General features: G+C 39.9%; 1 protein-coding gene and 1 long non-coding RNA gene across 6 annotated transcripts in view; one reads left to right on the top strand and one right to left on the bottom strand.

The window, feature by feature from the left end:
* The window catches only part of LOC308201182, a 133,856-nt gene that overhangs the window by 105,307 nt on the left and 14,732 nt on the right, over positions 1-13,817 (top strand). For 2 of the 3 annotated variants that reach the window (XR_013956100.1, XR_013956101.1), the window contains exons 5-6: positions 7,534-7,671; positions 12,406-12,524. This is a non-coding gene — a long non-coding RNA (uncharacterized lncRNA). Of the gene's footprint in view, positions 1-7,533; positions 7,672-10,558; positions 10,713-12,405; positions 12,525-13,817 lie in introns of all 3 variants that reach the window. The other variant, XR_013956102.1, reaches the window with a different exon arrangement.
* The window catches only part of AQP9 (aquaporin 9), a 29,599-nt gene that overhangs the window by 3,916 nt on the left and 11,866 nt on the right, over positions 1-13,817 (bottom strand). For 2 of the 3 annotated variants that reach the window (XM_080608166.1, XM_080608165.1), the window contains exons 2-5: positions 12,031-12,157; positions 8,297-8,434; positions 6,510-6,628; positions 4,594-4,811 (exon numbers count right to left, since the gene is read on the bottom strand). In XM_080608166.1, the coding sequence (XP_080464292.1) occupies positions 4,594-4,811; positions 6,510-6,628; positions 8,297-8,434; positions 12,031-12,157 (602 nt within the window). Of the gene's footprint in view, positions 1-1,674; positions 2,969-4,593; positions 4,812-6,509; positions 6,629-8,296; positions 8,435-12,030; positions 12,158-13,817 lie in introns of those variants that run through there. The other variant, XM_080608167.1, reaches the window with a different exon arrangement.

Here is a 13,817-nt window from a genome sequence, read left to right as displayed (position 1 = left end):
GTCTAAGTACTGTACACGCACCTTAGAAAATAAGGCCTCTTTACTGCATGGCTGTTTTGGGGGCAGGTGATAATTTCTCCCTTGTGGAAAACAGGCTTCATTGACTTGCAATGAAATGAACTGGGACATATTTATTGCACAGCAATCCTGAATGATGCTATTGCCAGATGCTCATGAATGGGTTTTCAGAAGTGATTAATGCAATGCATGTTGCAGTAATGGGTTGTCTCATCTGCATGGAGATCTGCAGGTTCAGGCCTGCAATAGTATGTGCAGTGTTCCTCCTGACAACCTATAATAGATTACACTTGATTCCAATGTATTTGCCTTGAGGAATGTAATAAAATGCACAGACTGTAAAGTACTTGAAAAAAATACTTGACTAGAATGGTCAAGATTCAATTTCATGATGTAGTGTCTTCTCTCTGTGTTTAAAACATGGGGTCTTTCGGTAAGAGGTAAACAAGTATTCACAAGTTTTAAACACCTACAAATTGACTTTTCGTAAAATTGCTGTGTTCAGTTAAAAAGTCCAGCAGAATAACATTGGTTCCAATGAAATGTTTAAATTCACTTTGCGCAATTGATAAGATTTATTTCAAAATGCGTAGAACCATTCTACCATTCTATGATTTAGAAACACTTTTTAAGAAAGAAGTCCACCATTAAAAGGTATAAAATCAATACATAACAGCCTCTTTCAACAAGCCCGAGTCTTCTGCATAATTGCTCTCCCTTTCCTGGAGGCTCACATTCAGACAGTAACTTGCTGACTAGCGCTTTTGGAGCACAGGCTTTCTTAACTGTACTGGTGCATGAAGGTGTTTTGATTCAATAGCATGCTGTATTAATTCAATGTGTGAGCCTTCAGTGAAAACCCAGCCGCCTCAATTTCATGCATATTGAAAATGGAGAAGTAATTTTTTTTTCCTCACAGAAATACCAAGGCACAAATTCATTTGAGAGGAACTCTACAGGAACCTGCCAGGGAAATCTTGAAGCTGTATGGATAATTATTCAGCACTCAGTTGTATAGATTTATGCAAGAGTAAATGTGTTTGTTGCAATCCAAGAACAGAGCAGTGCTTATCTCACAGTGCCCTACCGATGATATTACTGATGATATTATTATTCCTTGTGTAAAAATGCCTTGTGTGCGTTTATGTGTGCGTATTTTGCCTTTAGAATTACTTAAATTTTGCCCTGTGGGTATAATGTAACTCGTGATATTGTTCTACTGAGTTTACAGATCTGTTTGTTGCTTAGTCATGAATGTTTGCTGAGTCCCTGAGTTTCTGGAACAAGCATGGACAAAGGTCTTACCGAATTAATCAGCACAACACACTCCACATCAGCTACCTGCATATAATCCCTGTGTATGTGTGTACGTGTAGGCGTGTAATGAAGGTGTTTCTCAGCAGGTTTCTCTCTGTGCTTGTGCCACGGCCTGACTTGTGCCTTGTCGGCTCCTGCCTGACCTGCAGACCACGGCCTAGGCTTGCAGCAGCTGCTCCCAGCTGCGCTTCAGACATCCTCTGCTAAGACGGTGGCTGCAAAGCCTTTGCAGAGCGTGATGCCAAAGCTGAAATGAGATCGGGGCACGGCTGAGCTACGAGTTTCCTGACCCTCAACCCTCCTTCACTGAAACAGGCGCAAGAGCTCCCTGTGACGAGCACAGAGAGCAGTGAGCAGAGCTCCCTGGAGCAGCGCCGCCGGCCGCGAGGTGTCAGCGTTCCCGCGCGTCGGCTCCGCGCCCCGCCGCCTGACAGGGCCCGGCCGGCCGCGGGCTGCCGCTCGCCCTCCCGCTGCCTCGTCACGGTGATACCTTCGTCACCATCCGGGCCGGGGCTTCGTACCCACAGCTCCGGCGGCTCTCTCGCGACAGTCGAAACTGCGCTAACCAAAAGTGGGGTTTTTCTGAGCGTATTCAAGTATTAGGTATGTGCTTAAGGAAGACTGCTGTTTGTCTCCGTCGTTACAAGGCAAATCACTAGAAACGTGCAGGTCCCTAAAGCCTGCCGTTGCCTCCCATGACAGGGACAGTGCTTCTGAGGCACCCACCAAGCAGGGCAGCCTGCGCAGGATCAGGCCGCCGTGCTGACCACAGCTCTGCAGAGCAGGCCGTGTGGACACCCACACCCATCCAGGTGCAGCCAGTCAGAACAGCTTCTTAGGGAGCCTCTAACCAAAGCTAGGCTGGTTAAAGCTAGGGAAACCATGCCACAGCCTGTGTCCCTAGGAGCAGGTGTTGGGGAAACTGCTCCTTCAGGTGTGTGCGTGCCAGTAACAGCAACATTTATAGACCCCATCTCAGCTGCCTCTCAAACCTCTGGACAACACCATGGTCCAGTGGGAGAACGCCCTCCGGTGTACTCACAGCTCTCTGCCAGATAAAAACTAGAATTTAATGGTCTGTCAAGCATGAAAAAGGGTAAAGTGGACTTTCCTTGTGAGAACTGATTATCTCAATGTATGGAGCATGGTGTCAGAGAGTCTCATCCTTCTTTAACCTAGTCCAAAGTGATACTTTTGTGGTGGTCCCTGGCTACTCTGTACACACCACTTGAGCATTCAGTGACCTGGACAGAGTGACTCAGTCACCTCGTGAAATGCTTTCAGGCAGTGTTTAATGTCTCTTCAGTATTTCCTATTGCTCAGTTTGTGCAACACTTCCCTCATGTCTCAGAAGAGGCTTCATGCTTAGGTCTCAGTTCCTGCCTTTTACCAGAGAGCTTAAACACCCGTCTCAAGGCTGTGAATCCTGGTTAAGCTGAGACATCCAAGGTTTAGTTATCAACTTTGGCTGTATCACTTAAGTCCCTTGTACATATGTGATGCCAGCAGAGCACAAGGCGGCTCAGGATCCCAGCTACGATTGTACAGACTTCTCATGTGGCCTGCAGCTGATCCAAGGCTTCCAGGTACCTAACAAAGCTCGAGTTCTTCCTAAGTCCCATACGGGTTTGCTCTGTAAATGGATGAGAAAATATTCGTGTTGTACCACCCCCTTGAACTTGGTTATAGCTGTAGGATTCTAACTGAAGGTAGAGAGGAAAACTTCTTTCTTAATTCATACTTCCCTGAGACTGCTATAAGTTTATTCTGGCCATGACCAGAGATATCATATCTCGCTTATTATATTCCCATTTTTAGATTTCTTAGTATGGTTTTTACAGTGGGAATACATTTCTGCCTTGTATATAAATCCTAAAATTAATTTAGGGAAGAGACCGTGTTGGTATAGATGTAGACTTTCCTTGTAATTTCTTAAGTACCGTAAATTGTAATGTCATGTGATGTTACTTTTGGAGAGGAGTGCAGTTCACAGGTATTCTGTGACTAGATCACAGTACAATCAGGCTTTCAAACTTTTCAGCAATGCAATAGCAAACTTCATAATATGTTACAGATTCTAAGACGTAATGCTATAGTTAATATTATAGTAAATAACTAATAAGAGGTATTGGATGCTTGGTATGGGATATCACTCTGCAGGCTGCCATTCTAAGAAGCGCAGTCTAATGGCACAGTGGTCAGAGCTGCTGAGGAGGAAAAGTTCAGAGGTAACTGGGCTAGAGAGCAGACTTCAGCCTTGGGCTCACAAAAGCTGTGTTACATCCCAGCCTTGCAGCTGGCCTGTGGCATGACTTTGTGCCTGTTTCCTCTGTTCTGTGTGTCTTGCTCTTTTGTATGAGAAAAGCCTTGCTACTGTACTCCTCTAGCAAGGCACATGATTTGTGTAGATGGAAGTCATACTAAATAAATACAGATTATTTGTACTTAGTGGAGTAGCTAAAATGAAATCTCCATTAGGTAGGGTTCTGTAGCAGTGTACAGTACTTCTGGGGATTCTTACTTGTAAATAACCGGAAAAACAAACCATACAAAAATAAACCAGAAGATTCAACTACTGATGACAGATTACTCTCACTTAGATTTCCCAGAGTGGCTTTTACACTGGATATGTGTAAACTGTGGATTTGATGTGCAACTAATTAGCTATGTGTTTGGCCAGCCAAGAGTGTGTGTGTGCCTGTGTGCACACATGCACAGGGATTTGAGAGCGTGCTCTGAAATGTGGGGAAATGAAGAGAGCTTTCTTTCATTTACTCCTTCACTCCCAGCCAGGAAGTCAGGCTTTTAGGCTGTTGTATATTTCTGCAATAAGTCAGTAGTAATAACAGATTAAATCAGTCTGATACATCTGTGTTTTTATATAGCACACAGTATATATTCCCACCTAACTCTCTCATGATTTCTTTTTTTTCCAAAAGCTGCAGGAGAAGAGAAGAAAGCACTTATTTTATATTTTCAGTGACCTCTAAGAATTTCTAATATTTTGGGAAGGGTCTACTTGAAGCAATGATTGATATTAGAGATAATGTGTGCTTGATTTGCCCTAGAAGCAGGAAATCCTTTTTAAAGCCCAGTACCTAGAGCATGTCTGACAAAGTGCATGAGTAGTTTCTGGTATGCAAAGAATTACCTATATGTATATAAAGGATGACTTGGTACCATGTTGGATCAGTATCCTACTTTCCTAGGAAGCAATTTCAGCCAAAAGCATTTCACTTCATATCCAGGCTTACTTACGTGAATACTTCCATTCCCCATCCCGCAATGGCTGTGAAGAGCCTTGGGCCGAGGTCCCTGGCTGGGTTCATGGCACAGCCACTGTTCATTCCCAGGGAGCAAGTAAGAACGATTATAAGAAGTCCAACTGCAATTGGCTCCAGGCCCTTTGGTACTCTGTTATTTCTGGTGTCAAAAATAGCAAATATAGCCAGAAGAAGAACAGCTGTTGACATCACCTGGCCAATGCAAAGAAAAGAATATTGAATAAATATGTGCAGGTTGCTTCTAATAATGAAAAGAAGAGCTACAACATCTCTGTGGATTGTGGTGGCTTAAAGCTGGTATTTAGATCTATCCCACTATACAAAGTATCGAAGTTTGAAACTGGTGTCTCTCTAGTTCACAGTAATGAGAAATTTAGATATGTGTGATGAAAGAAAAGAACAAGAAATGTGCTCAGTAGATAGCAAAAACTCTCCAACAACCTGGTGTGGAAAAACAGAGGATTTAAAAGGTATTTCCTGTGTGAGGTCTAATGCTTTGTTTCCACATCTTTTTTCTGTTCAGTTCAACAGGTTTTTTTGGTTGTTGTTGTTTTTTTTTTTTTTTGTAGTTCTGCTCTGCCACTACATTGATAAAAAAGTGCTTTACGTGACAGTAGCTTATTCTAATAAATTACCAGACTAAATATGCACCTCTTTATCCAGACACTTCATAGCACAGGGGAAAAAAGTGAAGTCTACAACATCAAAACTGAGCAGCTAAAAACTTACCCAAATCACCTGCATTAAGGTTGCATGTGTGACTGTAACATGATCTCATGATCTCTCTATTGCATGTACTAATTGAGCTGGTGAAAGAAATTTTCTTGGAATGACTTTCTGATGGAAGTGCTGCTCTGCTTAAATCAAATGTTTTGTAAATGCTGATTTTGCTAATAATTAACTTTATGGAAAAACAGAAAGAAGTTTTAGCAGTGTCAAAACATACAATTTTTACATTGATTTTAAAGTGACAAGTTTGGGCTTTCTTTTGCCTTTTTTTGGTTTTGTTTTGTTTGTTTGTTTGTTTGTTTTTACTTCATCTGGTTTTGATTTTAAAATATCCATTGGCAAAAGGATCTTAATGGAAAGAAAAATCTGCTGACTGCTCCAAAACAAAATTCAGAAATTGTCACAAAAAGTCACAACAAAGGTGTTAAGGTTTGTTGTTGTTTGTTTGTTTTTGTTCAGATTTCACAATTGTCCTGCCCTTTACACGAGGAATTCCTGTGCTCTAGCAATCCCTAGTTTTTCATAGCTCAGTTGCACAGTATTTGTTTCATGTATGCCTGAAGAAAACAGGTAAATTAATTAGAAGTAGTTAGGAGATATGAAGCTGCATTTTTCACTGTTGGGTAAGTGGGACTAGAAGATACAGACTGGAAATGAAGTAGAGAATTTTGGAGATTCAGTGGTTTGAAAGAATAACAAATATCACAAATCTATTTGCAAAGAGAAGGTTGGAGAGGAGGCTTATGGTAGCAGAAAACGCACGTGTTACCATGGCTGTTTAAGCATTTCTTAAGGAATAACAGATCCACGAAATGAGCTGGCTGTTGATGCAAATAGACATAGTGCTGCTGAAGTTTATGGAGAAACACTGATTTATGCTGGGGAAAACCTCTTACACATATCACATTAAACACATGTAGAGTGCAACAATTAATATGATGTATGTGGAAAGAACAACTTGAAATTAACGTGCTTGTAAAATATGACTAAAATGTAACCCCCGCAAACAGCATTGCATTCTCATTGCTATTGTACATAGTGATGTATGACCAAAATGGTGAGAGTCATCAGACCCGTTAAAGAGCTATGTATTTTTTATTGCCTAGTTTTATAGTTTTCAGTATGTTTAATTTGTAGAGTCAAGACAGCAAGTGCACTTACCTGATCTGCAAATCCATTTATGAGGGATAGATATGGAGCTGGGTATGTTGCAAAGATATGTGCTGTGGCATTAGGTCCTGTGACTTCAAGTGTTCCGTTGCTGTACTCCATAAAGGCGTCTATAGAAAACAGCAATTACCTGGTTGCACTTCTCCATAAACATTAGGTTTTCTTGGACTAGAATATATTTGATAGATGTGTGCACTTCATATTCTCATCTGAAAATGTTTATTTTATCTGGGAGCATAGTCAATGGATTTGAGGTGATGTGCTCATTCCCTCCTGTCTCATCTCTCCTCCTGTGCATTGAAGGACTTGTTTTATGTACCACAGCCTTCAAAATGGGGCTTTTTTTCCCCTCCTGCACATTGCTCCAAAATCAGCGCAAGGTAGTTTTCTGATTCTGAGCACATTTGCATTATTCTGTAAGAGGTGCAATATTTGGCACAATGCCCTGAGAAATGCATAGCATCCTGACTGTACTTTGTAAACTTTTGGAATTCCCAGCCAGGAGGAATTACTGCTATTCTCTTTGACAGTTGTGCACTGACTTGTTCTGGGTATGAGCTCTCCTGAGAGATCTCCTCTTCTAAAGAAGTTTGATTTTTTCACTCTGCATGAGCTTAACACCCAACTGCTATGCTAGTCGTCCACAAGGGGAAGGGAAGGGCTAAGCCCAAAACTTCACTTCATTGTTTATTTAAGTTAGTGTATTTGTAAGTCCACATGCATCTATGTTAGTATATTTTAAGTCTATTTTAAATAGTATAATATGACTTCTGCATCAGAATAATTTGATAGCAAGCCCTGAAGTTCCCAAACTCTAACACTAACCTTAAACAAACAAAACCAAAACCAAACAATCAAATAAAAAATACCACCAAGCCCAAAATAGTAACCACAGTTCCTAACTTGTTTTTTTTCTTCTTTTTTTTTCCCTGCTCCTTATTTCTATCGGTACTGAGCACCTAACTGATTTACAGTAGGCATTTCCTTTCTTATTTTTTTATTTTCTTGCATCCAGACCCAGCACTCCGGAGACACAATGCAGTAAGAGGAGCTTTGGAGAAGGGAGGCTGGGGCAGAAGCAGAATTTTGGAGGAGGTGATTAAAGGAACTGATCTGACTGCATGGATTCATCAACTCAGGGACACCTGTGTATGTAAATCAAAGATTTACCGAGTTGTTTTTCCCTTTGTGGCACACTATAAAATAGAAACATGCCTAAAGGATAGGGGTAATCTCTCCCGCCTCCCCCCAGTGTATGACCCCTTCATCACTACCTGGAGTTCATTGCCTTGGAGAGTTCTCTGTCTAGGGTGGTCTGCAGTTTAGTCAGGAGGGACTTGATCTCATATCCTGTAACCTCAATGAATGGCATTGGTGATACTAGCCTACAGGCACTTGGATCACGTCTTTAATGTTTCTAATTTGCCTGGAAGATGAATAGCCCTATATCCTGGCTATTAAGTAATTTAAAATCCTTACTGAGAAATACATGATCTCAGAGTATCTGATTTCCCATGAATAATTTTTCTAAATTTCAGAACATTTCCTGCAGTATTAGTGTTTCAGAAAAGTTGTAGGATATCTGGAACGTTTGAGCCTTTTTTTTTTTCTTCAAATTCTTTATACTTCTTCCTTTCTTCTTTACGGTTTCAGCCTCAGTCCTGCCATTAGCTCTGTGTTAACAGTCCTCTGCCTGCTTGGCATTTATTGAAAAACTGGGGCCTTAGAGACAGCCTGACCTCTAGTTTGTCCCATGACCATGTCTAAGGTGTACTCACCGTAATAAATCCCAAAGACAGCAGCTGCTCCAACAAATGCTCCCAGGAGTTGTGCTAATATGTAAATTGGTAATTTGGTCCATTTTAATCTTCCAGTCACGCACATGGCTAATGAAACGGCTGGGTTTATGTGACCACCTGAAAAATAAATCACAAAGTAAGTCATATGAATGACTCAGATACATGAGAATAGGTGAAGGATTTGCAAAAACATGGGCACTTTTGAGCATGAGACTATGTACATGGTTTCCCAGAGGTTATTTTGCGACTAAATGCTGTTTGCAATTAAACTGAAATAAGTTGGATGAAACTGAGGGGGAGGAGGAGGGGAGGAGGAGGGAGCCGAAGATCCACTAAGAGCTTCCCTACTGATGTTCGCAGACTGTGCTATGTATCAGAATGCTGTCCTGCAATATATAATCTATGAATCTACAGATAACTTTTCTAGAAAAAGCCTGAATCTGTCCTATTGGTTGTGATGAGAGGGTCCATCACTCTGCAGATATTCTCTCTCCTCAAGGACTTTGGCTTTTCATCCATTTTTAAGGGAGGACTGGGGCAGCAAAACATTGATTCAATTTAACAGTCATGTATTGAAAGTAAGGACGATTACCAACTTGATCATATTCTGAATCTTGAGCTAGATCTTGACTACACTCAAGAGAAATGGATTTAAGTCATGTTCACGTCCCTCTCTTCAGCAAGGGGTTACCTCTGTTTTCGTGAACATAAAATAATATTAGGGCTGCCCAGCTTCATGCTGACTGCTGGTGAGCTATGCCCAGATGGGAGAGGGGAAAGTAGTGCATAATTCTTTATCACACATTTTCATCAAGCTCTTACACCCTGCAGGAGGTTCTGCAATGAGGGAACTGATAAGGCACCTGTACCAAATCAGAGAATTCCTCTGCAATTTCCCTCCTTCACGTTTAGGAGTAACTACACCTGAACTCACACATAGGAGACTTCAGCAACACTGGAAGTCTTTGTGATGGTTTTAATTTCTGAAATGTATTTATTATCATACTACATGCTAGTCACTTTCCTCAATATCTTTTATCAACATAGGGAAAAAAAAGTGTTGAATGCCTTTGGAAAACTTCAGTTTTCACAAATATGTAGTTTATACTTAAAAAATCCAAATTTCTTGCCAAATAAATAAACAGATGTATTCCATGGTAAAAATACAGTAAAACACAAGCATTGCAAGGATGTAGCAAGTCCATTGCTTACCTTCCAGGCAAAGTCACATTTCAGTCCATGCTGCTATCAGAAAAAATGGCCTTTGTCTTTAATAAAATAAATAAAAGAGAGTGACCTTTGTCTGTCAAAGGATAGTGTTGGAGAAAGGGCCTCTATGTACAGTTTCTGTGTTTGCTTGCACTTCAGGTCACTGAGTCATTATCTTTTGAAATCCAGGCACCTTTGATACATAAAGAACTGACAAACACAGATAACAAGCTGGATAAAACCTTCTTTGTATCATTTCCAAAACTCTGACCTGGTAGCATCAGTCTTGAATTAATTTTGAATTCCTCACTGTGTTTCAAATTCTTCAGTGCAGAGCAGATAGATGGATGGCACCTTGTTTAACAGCCCTTCATGTGAATTTTGATAAATTGTTGTCTTGTCTTTTGTTCTTTACTCTGGCTGGAATGAATCATTTTACTTTCTTTCAACACCTGATACTGTTCCCCACCTGTATATAATACAGGGTGATTATGATGGTCAGGACAAGTCATATTAATATTAGCAGTCTGATTAACATTAAATCTGCAAAGGAAAAGTCTTGTTGAAGGCTCTCATGCTGACATAGAGGACTTAAAAGATTCTTGGTTCCTGTGCCACTGGCAGTCTCCTGATTTAAAAAATAAATAAAGTCTGCTTTGGAAACTTCCCCATTTTTTCTAGTTACAGTGATCACAATGATGAGTTTGTCTGAAATGCTAAATTTGAAAAAATGGTGAGAAATTATATAGAGATTGAGGAAAATGAGATGGAAAAAAGCTTTAAAGGGAATTTACCTAGATAAAAGAGCTCAAGTTCACCAAGTGAAGACAATATATTTTGTGTTACTGTGAGTTTAGAATTCCACAAAGAGTTGATGCAAAATATTTTACCAATACGTAAACATGAGACTTCATGGCCAAAGAGCCATGGAATTTGCTAAAAAGGATATATGGGAACTGATATTCTAAAATGTCTACCAGTAATCAGATGTTGTCCCAGCCTATTGAAGTGTTTGTTCCTATTCTTTAATAGAGAAAATGCACTGCATGCAGAATCCTTTGTCGTGGGAAAAAAACTCAGGAAGCACAATACTGCAACCTCTGCAACCACTGAGACCTGCTAGAATTGAACTCTAATTTTCTCTATAATAGAGATGAATGCCCTTAGAGAAGCAAATATAGGAAAGGTTAGTGTCCTTACAGATTTTTTTCATGATACTGCATTAGAAGGTTTTACCTGCCTATGTGTAAACCAAGAGCTGCAGCTTAAAGTTGTTCAGACAATAGGAATGTACTGCTGAATTAACTTTGCATGGTATCAGTGCACCATTCTACTCACTTTCAATGACAGTAGCAAGACTGCATGTTTTGCAGTACCTCAAGCACTTTCTAATAGGAACTTAGAAACTTCCTCATGCCTGCTGCTTTGTAAAAGAAATTGTAATCTCTGTAGAAGAGAGATTGCCGCAGTAGTTTCTGCTGTGGCAGCTATTTATTGATCCAGTTATACATACCTACAGATACCTGCCCAGCTGAATTTTACCCCCCTCATGAATGGTCAGAAATTCCTCTATGGGAACTGGAGTACAAGGGAACCATTTGCTCTAAGAGCAATATAAACTCCACATACAACACAGAGTATTATGTATTATAATACATACACCGTGTATTATTACAACTCATGAGTTTCTGTTTTACAGGGAGGATTAAAATGTTAAAGCAGTTATACCAATGTTCCTGGTATTAACTGGGTCAAATTGAATAGTAGAGGTAGTAGAGAATAGTAGAGAAGCAAGGCATGTCAAATGTAGCACACAAAGACACCTGTGGCTTAGCCATTCTTAGGATTCCTGACCAATATATAGAGGAAACATTAAAGCAGAAACAAAGGGACAATGACAGTACACTGATAGTGTATCACAGAATGTATCTCAAGTACTGAATCTTTTTGCTGTTTCTGCTTTCTCTAATCTGTTTTTTCTGAGAACAAACAAAGCGAGTTTCTTTTAAAATTTGGGGCAAGGAGAGGACTTGCTCGTTATAAGACATGGAGAGTTGAATTGTACTCTCTAAAGCGAACTCTGCTGCTTATACCCTTTCATGGGTTGTCCTACCTCCTACCTGGCTGGCAACCATTTTACTTGGTGAATGCAGGATTCTCTCTAATCTTTTCCTGGTTATTATTGACAGAATTCTCAAAGCAACACCAAATAGATTTCTGGTTTGCACAGACCACTGCTCATAAAGGCCAGAGGTGTGCCAAGGGTGTGAACTACCACATTGTAGTTCGGATTAGAATTTGTTGGAACTGGTTATCAAACAGAAAAATAGAAGGAAACAAGAACACAAAATAATTACTAGCAAAACTCTGATGCAGATTCTGTTGTAATGGTGTTTGTTACTGATAGATACATAACTGTTTATTCCATGAATTGGAAATAATATAATAAGGTAGCCTTAAAATTGTGGCAATAAATGCTATATCAGAAAACAGAAGTCACTTACCAGAAATCCCCCCAGACACGTACACTGCTATGGTGACTGCCATTGCAAATCCAACAGAGACTGTCATGGGCCCGCCATGTGCTCCTCGGCTAAGGATGGCCTGCGCCACACACCCACATCCAAGTGCCTGTATTTTAAAAGAAAAGTGTGAAATCTTAAGCATGTCTGTCAAATGTTATTGGTTAGTTTGCAGCTCTTGCTGATGTCCAGGTATAGCTGAAAATGTTGTTTACGTATTGAAAAAATGCTAGAATTTGCCATTAGTGGCACGGGTACTGTTGTTGCCTTTACCACAATGAACATTTGCTCTTATTTTCCCCTGTTTTGTGACCAGAAAGAATGTCTACTAGGAAGAACCTCTCTGTCTCTCTACAGAAAACACTTTTCAACTATAATGGTGTTATACAACTCTGAATTTGGAGCCTGGAAAAGATCTCACAGTCTCCACAACAAATCTCTGAATCTGGAAGTGAAGAGGGAATTATTTCTTTGTGGTAAGTTTCCAATTCCAGATTATAGTTATAAGCAATGACACACACATACACAAAAAAAAAAAAAAAAACAAAACTATAAAAGACTCTTACTATAAAAGTCATGAAAAATAGTCCAAAAATGTTTAATGTTTAATACTGAAACTCTGGAATGAGACAGCTGTCTGAAGATTAGAGAGTGTGTTACTCTTACGCTGCCTTGATGTCATATATTGCTCTGTCAAAACATGAACTGCTAGACCTTACTGTCAGTGATTTTAAAATGAAGACAATAAATGAGGGAGAAAGCCAGAACAGGTAGTATGACTCTGAGCCATGCAAGAAGATTCAAGACTAAGGGCAAGAGAGATTAAAATCTAAGAGCTGTTATGGACCAAGGCAAAGAAAAGACAAGTTAGGGCAAATCATAGTGAAATCAGACAAATAACGTTTGTAGCATCATAGTTCGGACAGACTTAAAAGTAAGTGGTTACTTATACTCCTGAGGTATAATTTTTCCCCTTGCTGTGCTCAGCTAGCTTTCTGCGAGTGCTGAGTGCAGGGTATATTGTAGGGAAAGGGAGAGGAGCTCTGGCTGTGGAGTACAGGTGAAAGTCTGGATCTGGCTGGTTCAGTGCTGTTCTAGGATGCACAGGAGTCAAGAAGCTTCAGGGTATTTCATGGGCTTTGCCATTTGAACAGTCAATTCAAGTGGGGATACCTGAATAGTCCACGTTGGAGTGTACTCAAGAGATTTAAACTAACTTCCATTTTATGCTGGTTCTTCCCAGAATGAAATTCAGCAAAACATTTAAATGTATGCTTAAGATAATCTTTATTCAGTTCTAAAAACCGTGCTTAGCTTCAAGTATGTATTGAAGTCAATAGGAAATATTTTCAAAGGTACAAAAGGCCTTTAGTTTAGGATGGACTAGGTGGTCTGTGTTTGCTAGAAATCAATTTGTCTCTTTGAAAAATCTTCTTTTTAAATACACGCCTATTTCTGAATAAGGACCCAACACTCAAAGGAAGATACCATATAATATCTGTAATCTGAAGTCATTTGCTCCTCCGCAGGTATAAGCAATCTGAATCATAACATTTCTGGGATGTGATGAGATTTATCTTGAGCAATGTTAATTAATTTGATGCTAAATTAGATATTTATTTTCCTCCTTTTATGGTACGTGGGAATCTGTTTGTTTTTTTTCCTTCTTGTAAAAGTATTGCATCTTATCCAATGCAGTTGCTTTGGTCTATCTCCTTGCTTCACTTTAGCATTCTGCCATTACTGCACGTCACCCATGACTGTGTTGT

This window comes from Anser brachyrhynchus (genome assembly GCF_964034855.1).
Source record: "Anser brachyrhynchus genome assembly, chromosome: 11".
Lineage (NCBI taxonomy): Eukaryota > Metazoa > Chordata > Aves > Anseriformes > Anatidae > Anser > Anser brachyrhynchus.
Note: the sequence above shows the minus strand (reverse complement) of the source record. Positions and strands in the feature narration are given on the sequence as shown.